The following is a 17,638-nucleotide window of genomic DNA, read 5'->3' on the forward strand; positions in this document are numbered from 1 at the left end:
ATGGCCAACCCAGATAAGAGTCATCAGATAAGCTTATAAAACTATAGGCAATTGGCAACTGACATGTCCTGTTAAGATTTCAAAGCATTGGGATACAAGCACTATCACAAGTCCAAACCAAAGTTAATGGCACTATATCAGGTAGGCAGGACCTATAAACCAGACCCTCCCATCAAATCCCACCCCACAAAAACAAGAAAAGCTCTAAGCCCCGAAATTAAAAAGAATAAAGATGTTTATTTGTTTTACAATGAACATTCCAAAGGCACATATATAAAATGTATGGTTCAGAATTTATTTGAAACAGCTTCTTAGTTCTATCACTCTATGTCTTCCATCTTCCATTCCATCAGTCACTACTGAAGACAGTTTAAAAACTTTTTTTAAGCCAGCACAATAGGTTTAGGATTCCAGCTAGTGTTCAGGGTAGGCAGACTGCTCGGCTACAACTAGAACTAAAAGCCTTCTCCGGTGAGTTCCTCCAGGATTCCATGGCGTGAGCTCCATGACCCAGCTTTGGGGGTGGGGGAGGGATATGCATCACAACAGATGGCGTTGGCCTGTGAAATGCTCATTAGAGAACAAATGTGTGCTCCTCGCATGGATGATCTGTGACAGCAGGTGGCCCAGAGGCCCACTCACACTTGGTGGACAGAGGGATTAAAGCAGAGTCCCCAGGCTTCAGAAAAACTGCTTTCAACCAGACTACCGTGTATTTCCTGCTTAAGTTAGTGTTCTAGATGATAAGCTTAAATAACAACCGGAAAACAGGAAGGTAAAATATGCCAAAGGTGAGCACATATTCAAAATAGCTTCTTTGGATTAAACCATCATTAAGACAGCTGGGATATTTGGCTTGACTTTTAAAGAATATTGCTGGCAATGTCTCATTTTAAAATCACACTGCAATTAGAATTCTAGCAACTACCACAGCACTTAATTGTCAAAAAGCCACAATCGGTTTCATGATCAGAAAATAAAGCAGTACTTCAATGTTATTTTCTTTATAAAATGACTGAATTTCAAGAAATATAAAGGATCATTTGCTTTTAAAAATGTCAGCTTTGCCATATGGTGTTCCCGAGATCTGCTCTCAAAAACTTCTCAAGTTTTACCATCCACAGAGTCTTTATTCGTGACTGAGACCCATCTGCTGTTTTCCATCTGAAGCTGCAAAGAGTTAACATAGTCAATTTCTTCTTTACTCTCAAAGTAAAATTTATAAAAATTAAGTAACTGTTTTCTCTTGCATCGTCCTTTAAACTCGTTTTTAAAATGTGAGGGGAAGACAGAAAACTATCTCACCTTCTTCAGTAGTTTAAAGCAAAGTGAGAGAAGCTGGACCAAAATAGCCATCATGGATCTTGTCTTTGTAATACATTTATCGACCTATAGTGACAAAAGGTGAGCAAATCAAACTCCTTTGCAAGGGGTACTTCAGAAGACTTCATCACCATTTACTTTTAAATGATAACGTTTCTCCATTATGGAACTCTAAGGGTTCTTGATAACCTGTGGCCCTAGAACACAGATGCAAGGATTGTGGCTGGTTCTCGTGCCCAGTTCACGAATCCCCAAGAATGGATGGAAAATCAACCCGTTCTACTTTAGGCTGTTTTGGGGCTCCTCTAAGCATTTAAAGTAGTGGCAGTGAACCCCCTACTTTGCAATTCCTCCGGCACCCGGCTTGGTGGCACTCCGATTAATTCCCTATGAATGGAGCCCCTGCTCAGGAGTCTGTGCCTTAGACATGTGCTGACATTAGGATTTAAGGGAAGTGACAATGCTATGGAATTAATCCTGTCAAAAAGCCAATTTATTTGGTGAACCTACTGCTTCCTGGGGTTATTTATAACTGCAGATAATAGGTGACTCGAATTCATGCCAAGAAAAATGGAAATAAATTGCTCTTCTGTGGTTATTAGCTCTTTATTTGAAGAAAAGGGGGCTAGAGGCTAATCTGCTAAAGAGTCAAAGTCTCAAGTGCCTACCCGGATAACCCACCCTCACTTTTACCTTTAGAAGCCCTTGATTCTGCACAGAGGTCTTCGTTATTGTCTGGAGCTGGTGGCATAGAGGGATTAGCTTGTTTATTTCCAGGAGAAGCATAAGCTTGTCATCATCTTTCAGCTGAAATGTAATTTGGGAAGTTATAACAACTCCAGCAAACTCTATCTTTCAATCTTAAATACCTTTACACCTTAGTAATATACCACAAAGTAGGCATTCATGACATCACCTCCAACATCAGGCAGGTGGGCCTGCGTTACCTGTTTTGAGAAAGCTTGTGCACTTGAAGCAACCTTTAAGCCCTCTTCAGCGAAAACCTGGTGGGAAGAAAGAAATATCACTACTTTCGATGTATGTCTTCTGGGTAGTTGGAAGGAAAAATGCTCATAAAAAGCCTGACATGGTGCACCTACATTTTCTGTTGCGCCCAGGAAAACGCAAGGTTTTAATGGTATTCAGAAGGTGGCTTCCCCCACCTGCGGCAGCATCCATCCCTAAGGAGGATCCTCTATACCTGGACGCCTCCAAGTACTTGAGGGTCCATGGACCTATGATACTTAGCCATACAAACTGTGTCTGAGCTTCTGGAGGGATCCAAAGCTCACCCTGTAATAGCCCCAATTATAAAAGGGTGACAGATTTTAGAACATGAGCCAAAAAGGCTTAGAACATCCCTACTTCCAGCCAAGCAAGATTAAATTTGTCACCCACACAAGTTCTTTAACCAGCTACTCGAGAGGAGCAATTCAGATTGGTTTTGCCTATTCACCACACATTTCACAACCCAGTAGGGCAGCGGTTCTCAACCTGTGGGTCGCGACCCCTTTGGGGTGGAGGGTCGAATGACCCTTTCACAGGGGTCGCGTAAGACCATCGGAAAACAAATATATAATTACATATTGTTTTTGTGATTAATCACTATGCTTTAATTATGTTCAATTTATAACAATGAAATTGGGGGTCACCACAACATGGGGAACTGTATTAAAGGGTCGCGGCATTAGGAAGGTTGAGAACCACTGCAATAGGGGCCCAGGATGATGGGGAAAAAACAGTGACAAATGATTTGGACCGATAAGAATATTCAGTATAAGTGAAAGATTCCAGGGGAGTAAAAAAATGAAGACTTAACTTTAAGTGACAGCAGTAAGAATGAAGTGAACAGGGCAATCTGAGAATGATTTGTGAATTAAAAAACAGGTTTTGGTCATAAATTACCATAGATGAAGAAGGAGGCAATACTTCTAGGGATAACATCATTCCTCTGTCCATTAGCCTTAACACCTTGCTGTCATAGATAAACTGATCTCAAGGTCAAATCATCCTTTGCATCCTTCCCTACCCTTTAAAAGGAAAACCAATGAGTTTTATACCGAGCTTCTAACCCAATGGATTGACTCACTCATATATTCCTCCTCATTCTACATGAATACTTTCTATTTTACATATCTCTTCTTCCCTTGTAGCCTGTAAACCCCTTAAGGGCAAGATCCACATCTGTCTCATAGCGTGTCATGGTTTTAAAACCACCATAAAGCTGATGACTTCCAAGCCCCTCTCTCCATTCCTGAACTACCCTATCAGTCTTCAGCAAAATAACGCTCCATTTCCACCCTGTAGATCTGGTGTAGCCCCTTGGTGTCCTGTATCTCAGCAAATAGCACTACCATTTTCCCTCTTGATCAAGCCAAAAAAGCTTTAAAATATAGTCAGATCATGCTACTTCTCCTCAAAACCCCCAGTGAGTTTTCCTTCATACTTGGGGGGAAAAAGTTTCTTCCGTGGCTACAGAGATGTCAGATGTTACCACTTTCTTTCCGGCTCACTCCATGGCATCTACACTTGCCTCCTTATTGTTCCTCAGATCCCCAGCCTAGTTTCATACCTCCGGGCCTTTATTCTGTCTGCCTGAAATAGTCAATCCCAAGATAATCATCCAGCTCCCACTTTCTCAATATCTCTATGCAGATGTTACCTCCTTTGAGAGGTCTTTTCTGATGGCCCCTCTATTCCCTCTCTGTTCTTTTTTTTCTTTTTGTTTTTAATATATTTTATTGATTTTTTACAGAGAGGAAGGGAGAGAAATAGAGAGTTAGAAACATCGATGAGAGAGAAACACCGATCAGCTGCCTCCCGCACATCTCCCATTGGGGATGTGCATGCAACCCAGGTACATGCCCTTGACCGGAATCGAACCCGGGACCTTTCACTCTGCAGGCCGACGCTCTATCCACTGAGCCAAACCGGTTTCGGCCCCTCTCTGTTCTTATCCTGCACACTTTCATCTCTAAGTCTTTACACATGGGCGTTATATACTCGTTATTGTCAACCTCCTCCCATTAGAATGTAAGCTCCATGGGAACAGGGGCTTTGTTTTGTTCACTTTTGTCCATAGAGTCTAACCCAGGGGTGGGCAAACTTTTTGACTCGAGGGCCACAATGGGTTCTTAAACTGGACCGGAGGGCCGGAACAAAAGCATGGATGGAGTGTTTGTGTGACCTAATATAAATTCAAAGGAAACATCATTACATAAAAGGGTACGGTCTTTTTTTTTTTTTTTTAGTTTTATTCATTTCAAATGGGCCGGATCCAGCCCGCAGGCCGTAGTTTGCCCATGGCTGGTCTAACCCATGTGTCCAGGGTCTGACACATGGTACAAACTCCATAAATATTCGATGAACAGTTTACGTTCATCAGTTTGTAGGCAATTCAGCAGGCATCAGTGTCATGAACGAGCTAACACAAGAAGGCGAGTAGTGGATCTTCTGCAGTGAAATACCCACTATGCTGTGGTATGACTTGGAATGAATCTAGAATTTATTCCAACTATTTCAAGAGAAAAAGCTCATTTATAGTCAACTGTACAGGAAAATCCAGATAAATATTTCTACAATTCTTCTGACTCAGCTGACAAACATCCTCTCAAGCTGCACCTCTCTTTCCTCGAGAGGCCCAGGTGGAAGCACGGGAATGCCAAAGACAATGGTATACAGGTGATTAAAGTGACAGATGCAAGAATGCTCTTGGTTCTGGAGGGGCGAGCAGACTGACAGGAGAGTCGGGAAGATAAGAAGGAATCTTGTCATCTGCTTGTCTAAAGCATCTACCTAAGCGAGGAGAATTTAGCCCAGAATTGAAGTAGCAGCAAAACATGGAAATAAAACTTACCTCTAACTGATGAATTAAATCCTGGGAAGTTTTCAGTGGCCCCTCTCCCCTGAAAGAAATGAATTAATAAGAAAGTAAGAAAAAGTTATTGCCTGGGAATTAGTTTTGCAATATTAAAGTTATAAAGCATTTTGTATATTAAGAGATCCCAAATTTTGAAGACTGTGGAATAGATTCATAATATTATGATTTTATTCTTAAAGCAACTTTAATTATTACTTCTTGGACACTTTTTAAATTTTTAAATAAACATTAAACATCTTAATTTTACAATGTAAAGAAATTTAAATCTCGCCGAAACCGGTTTGGCTCAGTGGATAGAGCGTCGGCCTGCGGACTGAAAGGTCCCAGGTTCGATTCTGGTCAAGGGCATGTACCTGGGTTGCAGGCACATCCCCAGTAGGAGATGTGCAGGAGGCAGCTGATCAATGTTTCTCTCTCATCGATGTTTCTAACTCTCTATCTCTCTCCCTTCCTCTCTGTAAAAAATCAATAAAATATATTAAAAAAAAAAGAAATTTAAATCTCACAAGTTATATTAAAGTTTTATTTTTCCTATTTTTCTCATTTCTCATTCCACTTTCAACTCAGGGAGGAGTTCAGTTGTCTTTGATGAGGTATGTTATTTAAGTTTCAGTTCTGAGTGTGTAAAATAATCATAATAATATTTGTGTACCTCTCTCATCAGAAGGTTAGGGAGTATCAGATTGAAAACCACCAGGAAGATTTAGACCCTACAAATGAACAGTGAATCGCCACAAAGAGCAGCACAATGCATGAATCTGGACTCACAAGGCATGAGTCAGGAGATCTGAAGTCTAGTAGCAACCAGTTCTGCCTCTTAACAACTATGACATAGGAGCAAATTTTTCCTGTTCTCAAACTGTTGTGAGAATCAAATGAAATTATGAAGCAGGAACCACTGTAAAGACTATAACACATTGCAATGGTCAGTGTGCTCAGTGGTTAGAGTGTCAGCCCGGGCACCAAAGGGTCACGGGCTCAATTCCCTGTCAAGGGCATGTACCTGGGTTGCAGGTTTGATCCCAGGCCCCGGTAGGGGGAAATGCAGCAGGCAACCAATTGATGTGTCTCTCTCATATTGATATTTCTCTCTCTCTCTTTCCTTCCTTATTTCCCTTCGCCTCATTTTTCCCTTCCATTCTCTCTAAAAATCGATGGAAAAAATATCCTCCGGTAAGGATTAAAAACAACAACAACAAAAAATGTATAATGCACTGGTAAAGCTGAAATTTTTGAAAATTATAAAATGCAAAAATATAAACTATTAAGAAATATTAATTATATATAAATTATTAAGAAATTTATATAAACTGTTAGGACAACATTAAACAATAGCCTGAGGAAGAGCTATAAAATTACCCAGGAAAACTACAAAACTGGATACTGTGAGGTCCAACAGATAAGTCTCTGAAAGAAGCAACTAGATGAGGTTGGTAAACCACACAGTCTTAAGGGAAAACAGGAAAGACTGTTGGAGAAAAAAACAGGCCTACTAAATACGCTGGTAGAAAACCAAGCCAGCTCGAGGTTTTACAATTCTATTACCAAGACTGGCCCAAACAGCATGAGGAGTTATCCATCACAGAAACGGATTTCCTTGTCCTGAGATTCAATGTTCCTGTCCAATAACCATCTTCTAGCAACAAGTCCCATTCCACAGAACTTGAGTTTTCCCTACCCCTCATAATGCAACCCCCTCGGCCCCCCGCCCCATGCTTCCCATCTCTGTGGGGTGCGGGTCATCCTTTATCAAAACCCACTATTCTGACTGTGAAGCAAAAAAATACTGACCATATCGTCCTGAAACATTCTGAAATAAGAAATAAAAGGGGAATGACAAACAGGAACAAATCTACTCATGAAAACTTTTATATGCAGATTTTATATGTCAGACTATATTCATTAGTAATGTATTTCTCCAGTTTTTATCAGTCAAAATAAAGTTTTTTTAAAAGGCCTGATTTTTATCACCATGAGATGACTAGCACGATTCCAGCCAAAAGTAAAGATCTTTGTTATTAGAGTTAATCTGGGCACATTTTCTTGTTGAGAAAACAAAAGAGTTCCATTTTACTTTCTTTTGTAGACTTGACTCATCAGATTTTTAAAAGATATGAACTAAGGAAGGTCATAGTGCTGGAAAGACTTAATCCCAGGAGAAGCTTGCTAAAACAATTAAGAACAAAGGAAGGAAACCACCAAAGAGGAAAGGTCACCAATAATGGAAAATATGGGAAGGTGTTAACAAATGACTGCTCAGCACAGAAAAAAATAGCTCAACTGTCATTTTCCCTTCGCCCTCCAGGAGAATGGTTTATCTTGAAGGAATAGAAGACACACGCAAAAGGGACATGAATGCTCTTCCTAATGAATGCTGAGTCCTCAGATTCCTTCCACTGGTACGCACCCCTCCCTCACGTCCCCATCCCACTGAAGAGGTGGCCATTTATCTTCTCAGACTTTCTGGAAATAAATTGGACATGGTAGCTCTTTCTTTACTTTTTCTCTTGAAAGTAAAGCTACCTTGGTGAGATTCCTGTTCTTTCAGGGGTCTTAAGAGACACCGTCTGTCCCTGTGGAGCAAGATTTCTTAATTCTAGCGATCATCTGTAAAAACCTACCTGCCTGTGGATATAAATTACATTGTCCAATATCAGCTTTACCGGTATAAAAGTTACTGCCCCCCATCTGCCTAGTCTTTTGCTTATTTTTGTGTTTTGTTCAGAAGCTGGGTAGGGGAAGGGTGCTATTTATTGAGCCCCAATGCCCGCACAGTAGTAGAGATCCTACCTACTTTAATCAAGCTTAAGATCCCAGACTAAATGGATTACATTTCAGAATACTGAAACAACGTGCAGGTGTGAACCACTGCTGACAATATTTTCAAAATCAAAATGAGTAAAAGAGGGGCCATAACGTTGGATAGATCAAGTATTTTCCAGGTTTTCAAAAATGAAAAAGATAGATTTCAGAAAATTAGTGAAAAGTTTGAAGTCATTCCATGAGAAAATTCTAGAACAGATTATTGAGCGGATAACTGGTATTTAGCAACATGGTATTATTATCATATATACATATACATATACATTATTTTACCATATAGGGAGATTATTATAATGGAAGATTTTGGAATGTGATCAACATTGACTTCAACAGGCATTTGCTCAAGAGTCTTGTGATGTGAACAAGATGAAGAATGTAGGTCAGATAACCGCAAAGTTATTGAAAATCTGTGCTCTACAACAAACTGACTCACAGAGATTTGGCACTCTATTGAGGTGGTAGGCCTAATGGCTCTATTCTTCGATCCGTGTCCATTCAATCATTTGTATAACGATTTAAAAGGCATGTTTTCTAAACTTACTGATGCTGGCTGGGTTGACATATAGGATAAAAAAAAGTAGAATGCAAAATTATGAAAAGAATAGGATATAAACCTAGAAGAGGGTCTCTACTACACCTAAGTCTTAATTGAATGTCTTCTTGTTGCATTCACTTATTTAAAACAAGAAGGACATATATAGGCTTTTACCATGCACACTAAACTGACTTTGACCTACCAATGATTTCACATGGCATTTTTTCTCTACACTAGATATTAAATTGATTTAAAAAGATCAAAATATGTTTACCTAGTAAATAAATATAGAGAATAGGCCATCCTGGACATGTTGCGCCCATATCGAACAATCTCATTCTCCTGATTCTCCCACTTCTCGATCTCGCAGTTGGCATCAGAGGTGAGTAATCCTAGCTTAAGTCCAAGCTTTGCAATCTTGGCTTTCTCCTATAAAATATGGTGAAGATATTTTAATCACACAATTTTGTTATTACCGATGTAAGAGGGAGATTAGAAGTAAGATTATGACAAAGAAAAAGGTCTTACCTCAGAGTCAGACTTCTCTGGCTTTAATGATTTCAGGTTTGCATTATTCTTCTGTGACATTAAAATAAAAGATTAAGGTCATGTGAGGAAATACAATAGTACTAGAAAGCATAATAAAACACCTGTAATAAAGTTGTAACCTAAACATTTTCAGCACATACTGAAAGTATATTAAGTTAAGTTAAAACAAAGAACTACCTGCAAGTACTCTACCAGTATGTGAGCTCAGCTTGGAACAGGTAGGTAGGTAGAAATCTGGGCGAGAGAAACGTAGCAGTGTCCCAGAAGGACCTAAGGACTCTGGCATTTTCCCAGAGTCGTTATTATAATTATTCTTCTGAAATGATATAATAAATTTAGCCACCCGCTGTAGATGTCCATCTGATCCTAATGTTATGACTGCAATTCAACGCCTTTACCCAATGTGCCCTTTGAGGGCTAAATTTCAGCACCTTTGTTTCACTGATATCCGGATTCCCAATCCTTCACCCAGCTTGTATAGAAGATTATATCTAGAATTTAGGGTTTAATATTTGAACCAACATGTTGGACACGCCCCTATATTTGAAACAGCAAGTCTGTTTCTATGTGAGCTATTTGGAACTCAAAATCTATTTCCCCCGGGAAAGCAGAAAACCCTGTCCACTAGTTAGGTTACCAGGCTTGCCTGCAGGTGCCTATTGCCTAGAACAGTGGTTGGCAAACTGCGGCTCGTGAGCCACATGCGGCTCTTTGGCCCCTTAAGTGTGGCTCTTCCACAAAATACCGACTTCTGCGCATGGGCCACGAAGTTTCAATCCCACTGTACATGCATGCCCGCACGTGGTATTTTGTGGAAGAGCCACACACACTCAAGGGTCACAGAGCCGCATGTGGCTCGCCAGCTACAGTTTGCTGACCATTGGCCTAGAAGAATAGAAAGCATTACCCATACCAATGATCTTTTGAAAAATATGTTTAGAAGTTCTCAGCGATGGCAGCCCAGGTTGGACATCCCTCTCACTCTGAGATCTGCTGTGAGCTCCCATGGTTGGGGCAGGAGTTCCAGAACAGCCAGAGTCATGGACATAAAGGGTCCAGGAAATGCAGGGAAACTTTTTTAAAGGAAACATTAAAACAACTAGAGCAGCGGTTCTCAACCTGTGGGTCGCGACCCCTTTGGGGGGTCGAATGACCCTTTCACAGGGGTTGCCTAAGACCATTGGAAAACACATATATAATTACATATTGTTTTTGTGATTAATCACTATGCTTTAATTATGTTCAATTTGTAACAATGAAAATACATCCTGCATATCAGATATTTACATTACGATTCATAACAGTAGCAAAATTACAGTTATGAAGTAGCAATGAAAATAATTTTATGGTTGGGGGTCACCACAGCATGAGGAACTGTATTAAAGGGTCATGGCATTAGGAAGGTTGAGCACCACTGAACTAGAGGCCCAGTGCACAAAATTCGTGCATAGGTAGGGCCCTAGGCCTAGCCAGCAATCAGGGCCAATTGGGGCCTTCCAGCTGCCAGACAGGGCCTTCCTTTGTTTTGCGCTGCCCCCTGGTGGTCAGCACATGTCATAGCGAGTAATCGAACTCTGGTCTCCTGGTCGACCTCCCAAGGGGACACTTTGCATATCAGCCTTTTATATACATAGACTCTCTCTCTCTGTATACAAAGTATAAATTATAATAAAACAAAACACTCATGTGCCCACTTAAGAAACAGATCATCACCAACACCTTTGAGGTAAAGGTGTACCTCTCCGTTTTTTGTAGCCTCATTATTACCATGACTTATTACTTCTAGACAGCTACTGTGTCACCAGTTTTACGGTAGAGCCAAACATCCTCAACTTTTCCCTTTTTTCTACTCCATAGTTTATATTTGCTCATTTAATATAGCCCTTTTGAGATTTTCTAATGCTCTTTGCTATAGAAGAATTGGGAGAAGTTAAAGGACAGAAACTAAGTACAGGGAAACTATAAGGTTACACACACACACACACACACACACACACACACACACACCAGCTGCCTCTTATGTTCATTAGAAAATAAACAGAGATGATCAATGATCTCTTTGGCTCCTCCTTGTAAAGTTGCATCATCTGTATCTTCTTAATCTAGTAGACTACAAAGCAATTAATAAAGCATTTAAAAAAGATAAGAATACCTACACGTTTTTAGGTTTAATTTAGAATTTGTGTTCCATATTTCCTTTTAAAATGAGTTCTGTTTTCATTATTTTTAGGTTTACTTTTACAAATTATTATTAAAATATTTTATGAAGATACAGGAAGGGAATTGCCTGAAAAGGTACAGAAACCATCTTAATCATGCAACCGAGCTTGCCACCTAGTGGACACTACTTTGAAATGCAGCCAGGTACCATCAGCTTCAGTTATGTAAAGCTGTACATTTCAAGTCTCTAAATATAAATAGCATGGCATAATCTCATCAAGGTAGGAAACACTAAGAAAGTCCCTCATCTGTAGAAAATGATTCCAACATGACAATGTGAATTAGATAAAAGACATGAAGAACAAATAGGCCTCTGACTTCAGATTATGGCTTCTTATTAATCATGCAATCTGTTACCTATTCCCTCAAATTCCAAACCTCAACCCAAATAATCATAATATGAACTGAAACTAGATTTTACTCAGAATAACAACTATGAGCAATCAACATTTAATATCCTTTTTTTAATGTCAATTATTGGGGGCTGGGTAGCAATAGGCAGCAAGAGCATAACTGAATTCTGAATAAAAAACATTCTGAAATGCACAAAACTACTTACCATGGGCTTTGGAAGTGAAAGGTAGCCATACTTCTCTCCTACAAACAACATATATAACTTAAAACAAATTTTCCATTATTCACATCTAATTTTAAAATATTATTAAATAAACAGGAATGTCAGCCTATTAGTTTTAAAATTTTGTCTATTAATCACATATGATTGAGCAATAAACGTGTAATTTGATGGTGAACACAGAGACTGTCAGCAGTCGTATCTGTGAGGTACCTATGTGGCCCTCTCCAGCTCCTCCACCGCCACCATGTCACTCACAGTGAGCGCTTCCACGGCAGCCCGCCTTAATGAGACCCCGATCTGCAGGACCAGTTATCAGTGTTTGTCTCCTTTTCTGCAAGCACCAGACCAAACCATGTACAGCTACCCCCACAGCATGTCCTCCCAGTCAGGGAAGAAGACAGCTCTCGGGTACAGATAGGAAGATGAGAAAGAGCAAACACTTGCTGGGAACTGACATGTGGCAGGAAGCAGAACTACTAAGGAAAGGATATGTGGAACGCCCACTTCATCCCTGCCCTTTCATTTTTCTGGCTTCTGGGTCATGTATAGAGTCAGGTTACAATGAATGACAGATTTATTTTTTTTAAAGCTAGTTTGTTATATCTGGGATAAAAATTCAAGGTAAGATTTGAACAGTGATTTCTTCTTGGTTTCAAGGAAATTGTGTTCAGCCATAATATATTAGGTGAAACCATATAAAATTGCTGATACTCAACAACTTTGAAATATAAAAACAGCAATTTCATATAGTTCCACGTAATTAAAGGCAATACTGTAATATGTAAAAACAGTAAATCACACCCTTCATTATGGAATTACTATTACACAAATAGGGCAAACTTGTTCATAACGTATTTAAATTCTCATTTAGAACTGTGCTGTTCAATATGGACTCCACTAGCCACATAACACTATTGATCAATTGAAATATGGCCAGTCTGTATTGAGATGTGTTGCTGTAAGTAAAATCCATACTGGCTTTTGAAGAAATAATACAAAGAAAAAAATGAATATCTCAATAATTTTTAAATATTGATTATAAATGGAAATAATATTTTGGGTATGCCAGATTAAATAAAAATAGTATTAAAATAAATTTCACTTGTTTCTTTTCAAAATTTTATTGTGCCTCCTACAATTTTTAAAAATATATTTTTTACTGATTTTTAGAGAGGAAGGGAGAGGGATAGAGAGTTAGAAACATCGATAAGAAACATCGATCACTGCCTTTGCACATCTCGAAATGGGGATCGAGCCTGCAACCAAGGTACATGCCCTTGACTAGAATCAAACCCAGGACCCTCCAGTCCGTGGGCTGATGTTCTATCCACTGAGCCAAATAAGTTAGGGCTGCCTCCCACAATTTTTAAATTACATATGTGGCTTGCACTGTATTTCCATTGAACAGAGCTGATCTAGAAGATGACCTGTCATTACAGGTCAGCCTTAATGATACTTGGAAATAGCTTTATGATTCAAACCATTTCTTTGTAATGTCAGAATTGTAAGGGGATTTTATTAATGGTTTTCTGGTCTCAGACTTGTGAGAGAAAAATAAAACTTTAAAGAGGAAGTAGTAATTTCCATGCCTTGTCTCCTAACCCTGATGTAAAAAGTGCCAGATTTAGCTGTGAGATTAACAGAAGACTGTCTTCAAGTCACTCAGAACCTCAAAACTCACCATCTATCTTAATTCAAAGTGTGAATCCTGTCCATAGTACCTCTTAAAAGTGATCTTAATAAGCCAGAGAAGAGGGCATAATCATTACTTAAAGATAATTAGCTTAGGTGAGCAATCCTGTGTTATCTACCCTTGTGATCCCCTGTAGTGCCCTTGACCCTGAAATGTTCACATTTACTTTCCAAAAGGGAAAAAATAGCCAACTGTTTCAGTATTTCTTATTTCTCCAAGGTACAAAGAGTTAAAGAAACCAGAAGGTAGGGAGAAATAAATCCATAAGAGAGCCTATATCGTCTGGTCTGCTGCATTCCCATTCGCCAGTCCCTAGTCGCCAGCAGTCCACCCCCTGAGGACCTCTTTCAGGTACTGTACTTGGCTTTGCTCCCCATTCCTAGCCCTCAGTGAGACTCAGAATGCTTGATGATCATTGCAAAACCGATCATTCTTAGCCAAGTAAGTTGATAAAATACAAAAAAAAAGATGAAATTGAATCATTTTCTAATTTTATAGTTTTTTCCACACAAGTCTAATTATTGCCATTAATTTGAAGCAGAGCAAGGATATATTGACTCAATTATTTTAGCTATTATATCAAATTAAAGAGGCTGTCTCTGATGAAAACATGTTATAAACATTAGGAATAATTGGAAAAACAAATATTTGGGGAGCACGTACTTGGTACAGATATTTGTTTTACAGAATTATTTTCAAGGCACTAAATCCTTTGTTTAATACCCCCTACATCAAAACCACAATTGTGCCATCTTTATTTCTGAGTTTATACTTCAAGATCAATTAAGCTCACCATTAAGTCCCAAAGGCCCTCTCATCTTACGAGAGTACCAAAAATGATTTCTTCTGAAAACCTAATTGAGAAGTACTGTTCCCGTTTTCAATATTCAGAGCTTTTCTGCATCTCCTCAAAATAAAAAACAAATTCCCCAGGAACATATAAGCCTCATCATTTCATTTCACTGAAGATGTGCTACATTATTCCCTATGAGAAGTTCAGTTAGCTTTTCTGGGTTCCGGCGGGGCTCTATATGACACGCTCGATCAGAAAAGAAACCATGTCCCCAGACCCACTTAAAATGAATCCCTAACCACTGAAGGAAGGCAGATTATTGGCTAACCTCAGGAGCGGGACTGACAGATTCAAATCCAAACCCAATCGTCAACCTCAAACTCTTCTTTACTTTCACATTCAATCACCAAATCCTACCAATATTATTTGTAAAATTGTTCTGATTTCAGTCCTCTTATTTCCATTTCTATTACCCTCGCACCATCATCTCTTGTCTGGATGGATCACTTCCATGTTCCAGACTCATGTGTTCCCCAAATAAACTTGTATTTATCCACAAGCATGTTCTTCTTCCTATACTCCCCATGTCAGTGACCAGCACCCCATGCATCCGACCTGTCAGGTGATGAATTACATGCAGGGCTATGAAACAGGGCTACCACACATCCTTAAACACTGAGTTTGGTCATGTGAACTCTAAAATGGGTCAAACAGAAGCAAGGAAATTCAGCTTCCTTAAAGGAGGGATAGAGTCTGCAAACTATGAGAGAAGGCTTCTTCCTGACATTTGTCTAAAATAATCTCAAGTTCTCAATGCTGCTACATACTCATCACTAAGGGAAAGTGAAGTCTTCTTTATCCGGTCCCTTCTAATACGAAGGCTATGGCCTCCCTGGAGGTTTGATGAAAAGACAAAAAGGCCAGAAGACAAATATTGATTTTTTAGTTCTTTTTTTAAAAGTATCTTTTTATTGATTTCAGAGAGGAAAACAGAAACAATGATGAGAGAGAATCATTGATTGGCTGCCTCCGGCATGCCCCACACTAGATATCGAGCCCACAACCCAGGCATGTGTCCTGACCGGGAATCGAACCATGACCTCCTGGTTCATAGGTCAACACTCAACCACTGAGCCACACTGGTCGGACTGATTTTCGAGTTCTTAAAACAATCCCATGAGGCCCGACTGTAAAATGTGAGTGTCTTGAGTAAACAGAACAATGACCAAACTCCCAGAATGACTTCAAATATGAGAACACTTTCTCATTGCTTAGCATGTTGTTTGTCACTTAATTGGCTGGTTCCAAGATAGCGGCAAATATATCTGATAATTTTCTCAGTTGTGAGAGTCAACATATGCAGAGCAGATCTAAGGTGGCTAGAATACAGCAAAGGCTTTCCAGTGACAGTTATAACATGAGTTATGACAGTGGCAGAGAGAAGCGGGACCGGAAGAATGCCCTCGGTGCTCTGGGTGGCAAGCAGTGCAGGTGCAAGGTTGACAGGCAGGGCTGTCATAACCACACAGAGCAGGGAGAGCAGCACCGTGACATGGACTCAGCCCAATCGACAACGGCGAACTCAGAGCTGGGCTTCGGGGAAAAAGCTCTTCTTATGAGCTTCATGATAAAAAGCAAGGATAAAGAAAGGCACTGTAAGAAAGCAACCAGCTCTGTCTCAGTTAACCCCACATAAAGATGGCGTCTCGCCCTAACCGGTTTGGCTCAGTGGATAGAGCGTTGGCCTGTGGACTGAAAGGTCCCAGGTTCGATTCCGGCCAAGGGCATGTACCTTGGTTGCGGGCACATCCCCAGTAGGGGGTGTGCAGAAGGCAGCTGATTGATGTTTCTCTCCCATCGATGTTTCTGACTCTCTATCTCTCCCCCTTCCTCTCTGTAAGAAATCAATAAAATATATATTAAAAAATAAAGATGTTGTCTCATGTCTTTACCAGTTAAACGGTGGGTGTCCCATTGACAGAATGCAGCAGAGTTTTTCCTCCTAAAAAGGAATTTCTGTTCCGCCCTAAGGAGGTGAAAGTAATCCTGATTTTTTCCAAAAATATGTTTTTATTGATATTAGACAGAGAGGAAGGGAAAGGGAGAGAGAGAGAGAAACATCAATCACTGCCTCCTGCCTGGGGATCGAGCCTGCGACCCGGACATGTGCCCGAACCCAGAGCTGAAGCAGCCACTTCTCAGGGCATGGGACGACGCTCAACCAACTGAGCCACGCCGGCCAGGGCAAGCCTGAATTTTTTAGGATAGGATACCCAAACTTAAAGAAGACCTAAAGAAGAGGTCATTTACATAATATCCAGCTTGAAAGTCAAAGAAACTACAGTGACCATGTCGTCTAAAACAGGTCTACGCCTTTTCCTGTTTCAAGTCTGGTCTATCCGCTGAGGGTGCAAGTGCTAAGAAAGGCTGGGAGGCCACTTCTCTTCCTTTCCTAACCAAGTCCTAGGGCTAAGTGGTCATTCTCCTGTAAAGGCGGATCAGTTACATCACTTTACCTTTTAATGTATGAAACTTGCCTCACATAAAAACCCATGGAGCCATAAATACTGTATCAAAGCATCGAAATGATATGCCATTCAGACTAGCTATCACAGAAATCTTTAAATGTAGAAGCATGGTAAACTTTTATTATACTTTGCAAATTATGATATATCTATGAAGTCTATACCATTCCCTGATTTTTAAGCATATCAGCAATTATTCTAAATAAATATTTTCAAAAATATGAAATGTTTAAAAGTCCTTAGTCAGTGAAAAATATCTAATTTGATGTTATTATGACTTTAAATGCATTTTATTTTAAAAGCTAAGCATGCTTGACACTAACAGAGGCCATTTGAAGGGGAAAATATATAAAAATACAAATAACAGGACACACAGTACAATGGGAAATAAATAAAAATCCCAGTTGATGTTAAAATAAAAAGTAAAAATGATGCCCTCCTGCACATCGTACGGTGTTATTCTACATGTTGTAGAAATAATGAACTTACCCACCATAGGAAATATTCCCAGGTCAGGAGTCATCAAGGAAAACGATTCCATCCAAATGGAAGGAAAGCAATTCAAAAATCAAACAACTACATTCATTTCATTATGAAATTAGTAGAAATAAATCAGATAATCACTGTGTTGCAGAAGAAATTTGTACTAAAACTAAAAAGCAATTTAGAAGAAACATAAAATGGCTTAATGTCAATAGGAAAACTAGAATGCTAATATTA

At 39.6% G+C, this 17,638-nt stretch overlaps 1 protein-coding gene across 4 annotated transcripts in view; it reads right to left on the bottom strand.

The window, feature by feature from the left end:
- The window catches only part of CTNNAL1 (catenin alpha like 1), a 57,642-nt gene that overhangs the window by 2,913 nt on the left and 37,091 nt on the right, over positions 1-17,638 (bottom strand). For 3 of the 4 annotated variants that reach the window (XM_059657590.1, XM_059657588.1, XM_059657589.1), the window contains 8 exons: positions 11,890-11,927; positions 9,090-9,140; positions 8,836-8,990; positions 5,180-5,228; positions 2,271-2,327; positions 2,017-2,130; positions 1,306-1,389; positions 218-1,170 (listed from right to left, as the gene is read on the bottom strand). In XM_059657590.1, the coding sequence (XP_059513573.1) occupies positions 1,105-1,170; positions 1,306-1,389; positions 2,017-2,130; positions 2,271-2,327; positions 5,180-5,228; positions 8,836-8,990; positions 9,090-9,140; positions 11,890-11,927 (614 nt within the window). In that variant the 3' untranslated portion in view covers positions 218-1,104. Of the gene's footprint in view, positions 1-217; positions 1,171-1,305; positions 1,390-2,016; positions 2,131-2,270; positions 2,328-5,179; positions 5,229-8,835; positions 8,991-9,089; positions 9,141-11,889; positions 11,928-17,638 lie in introns of those variants that run through there. The other variant, XM_059657591.1, reaches the window with a different exon arrangement.

This window comes from Myotis daubentonii, chromosome 11 (genome assembly GCF_963259705.1).
Source record: "Myotis daubentonii chromosome 11, mMyoDau2.1, whole genome shotgun sequence".
Taxonomy (NCBI): domain Eukaryota; kingdom Metazoa; phylum Chordata; class Mammalia; order Chiroptera; family Vespertilionidae; genus Myotis; species Myotis daubentonii.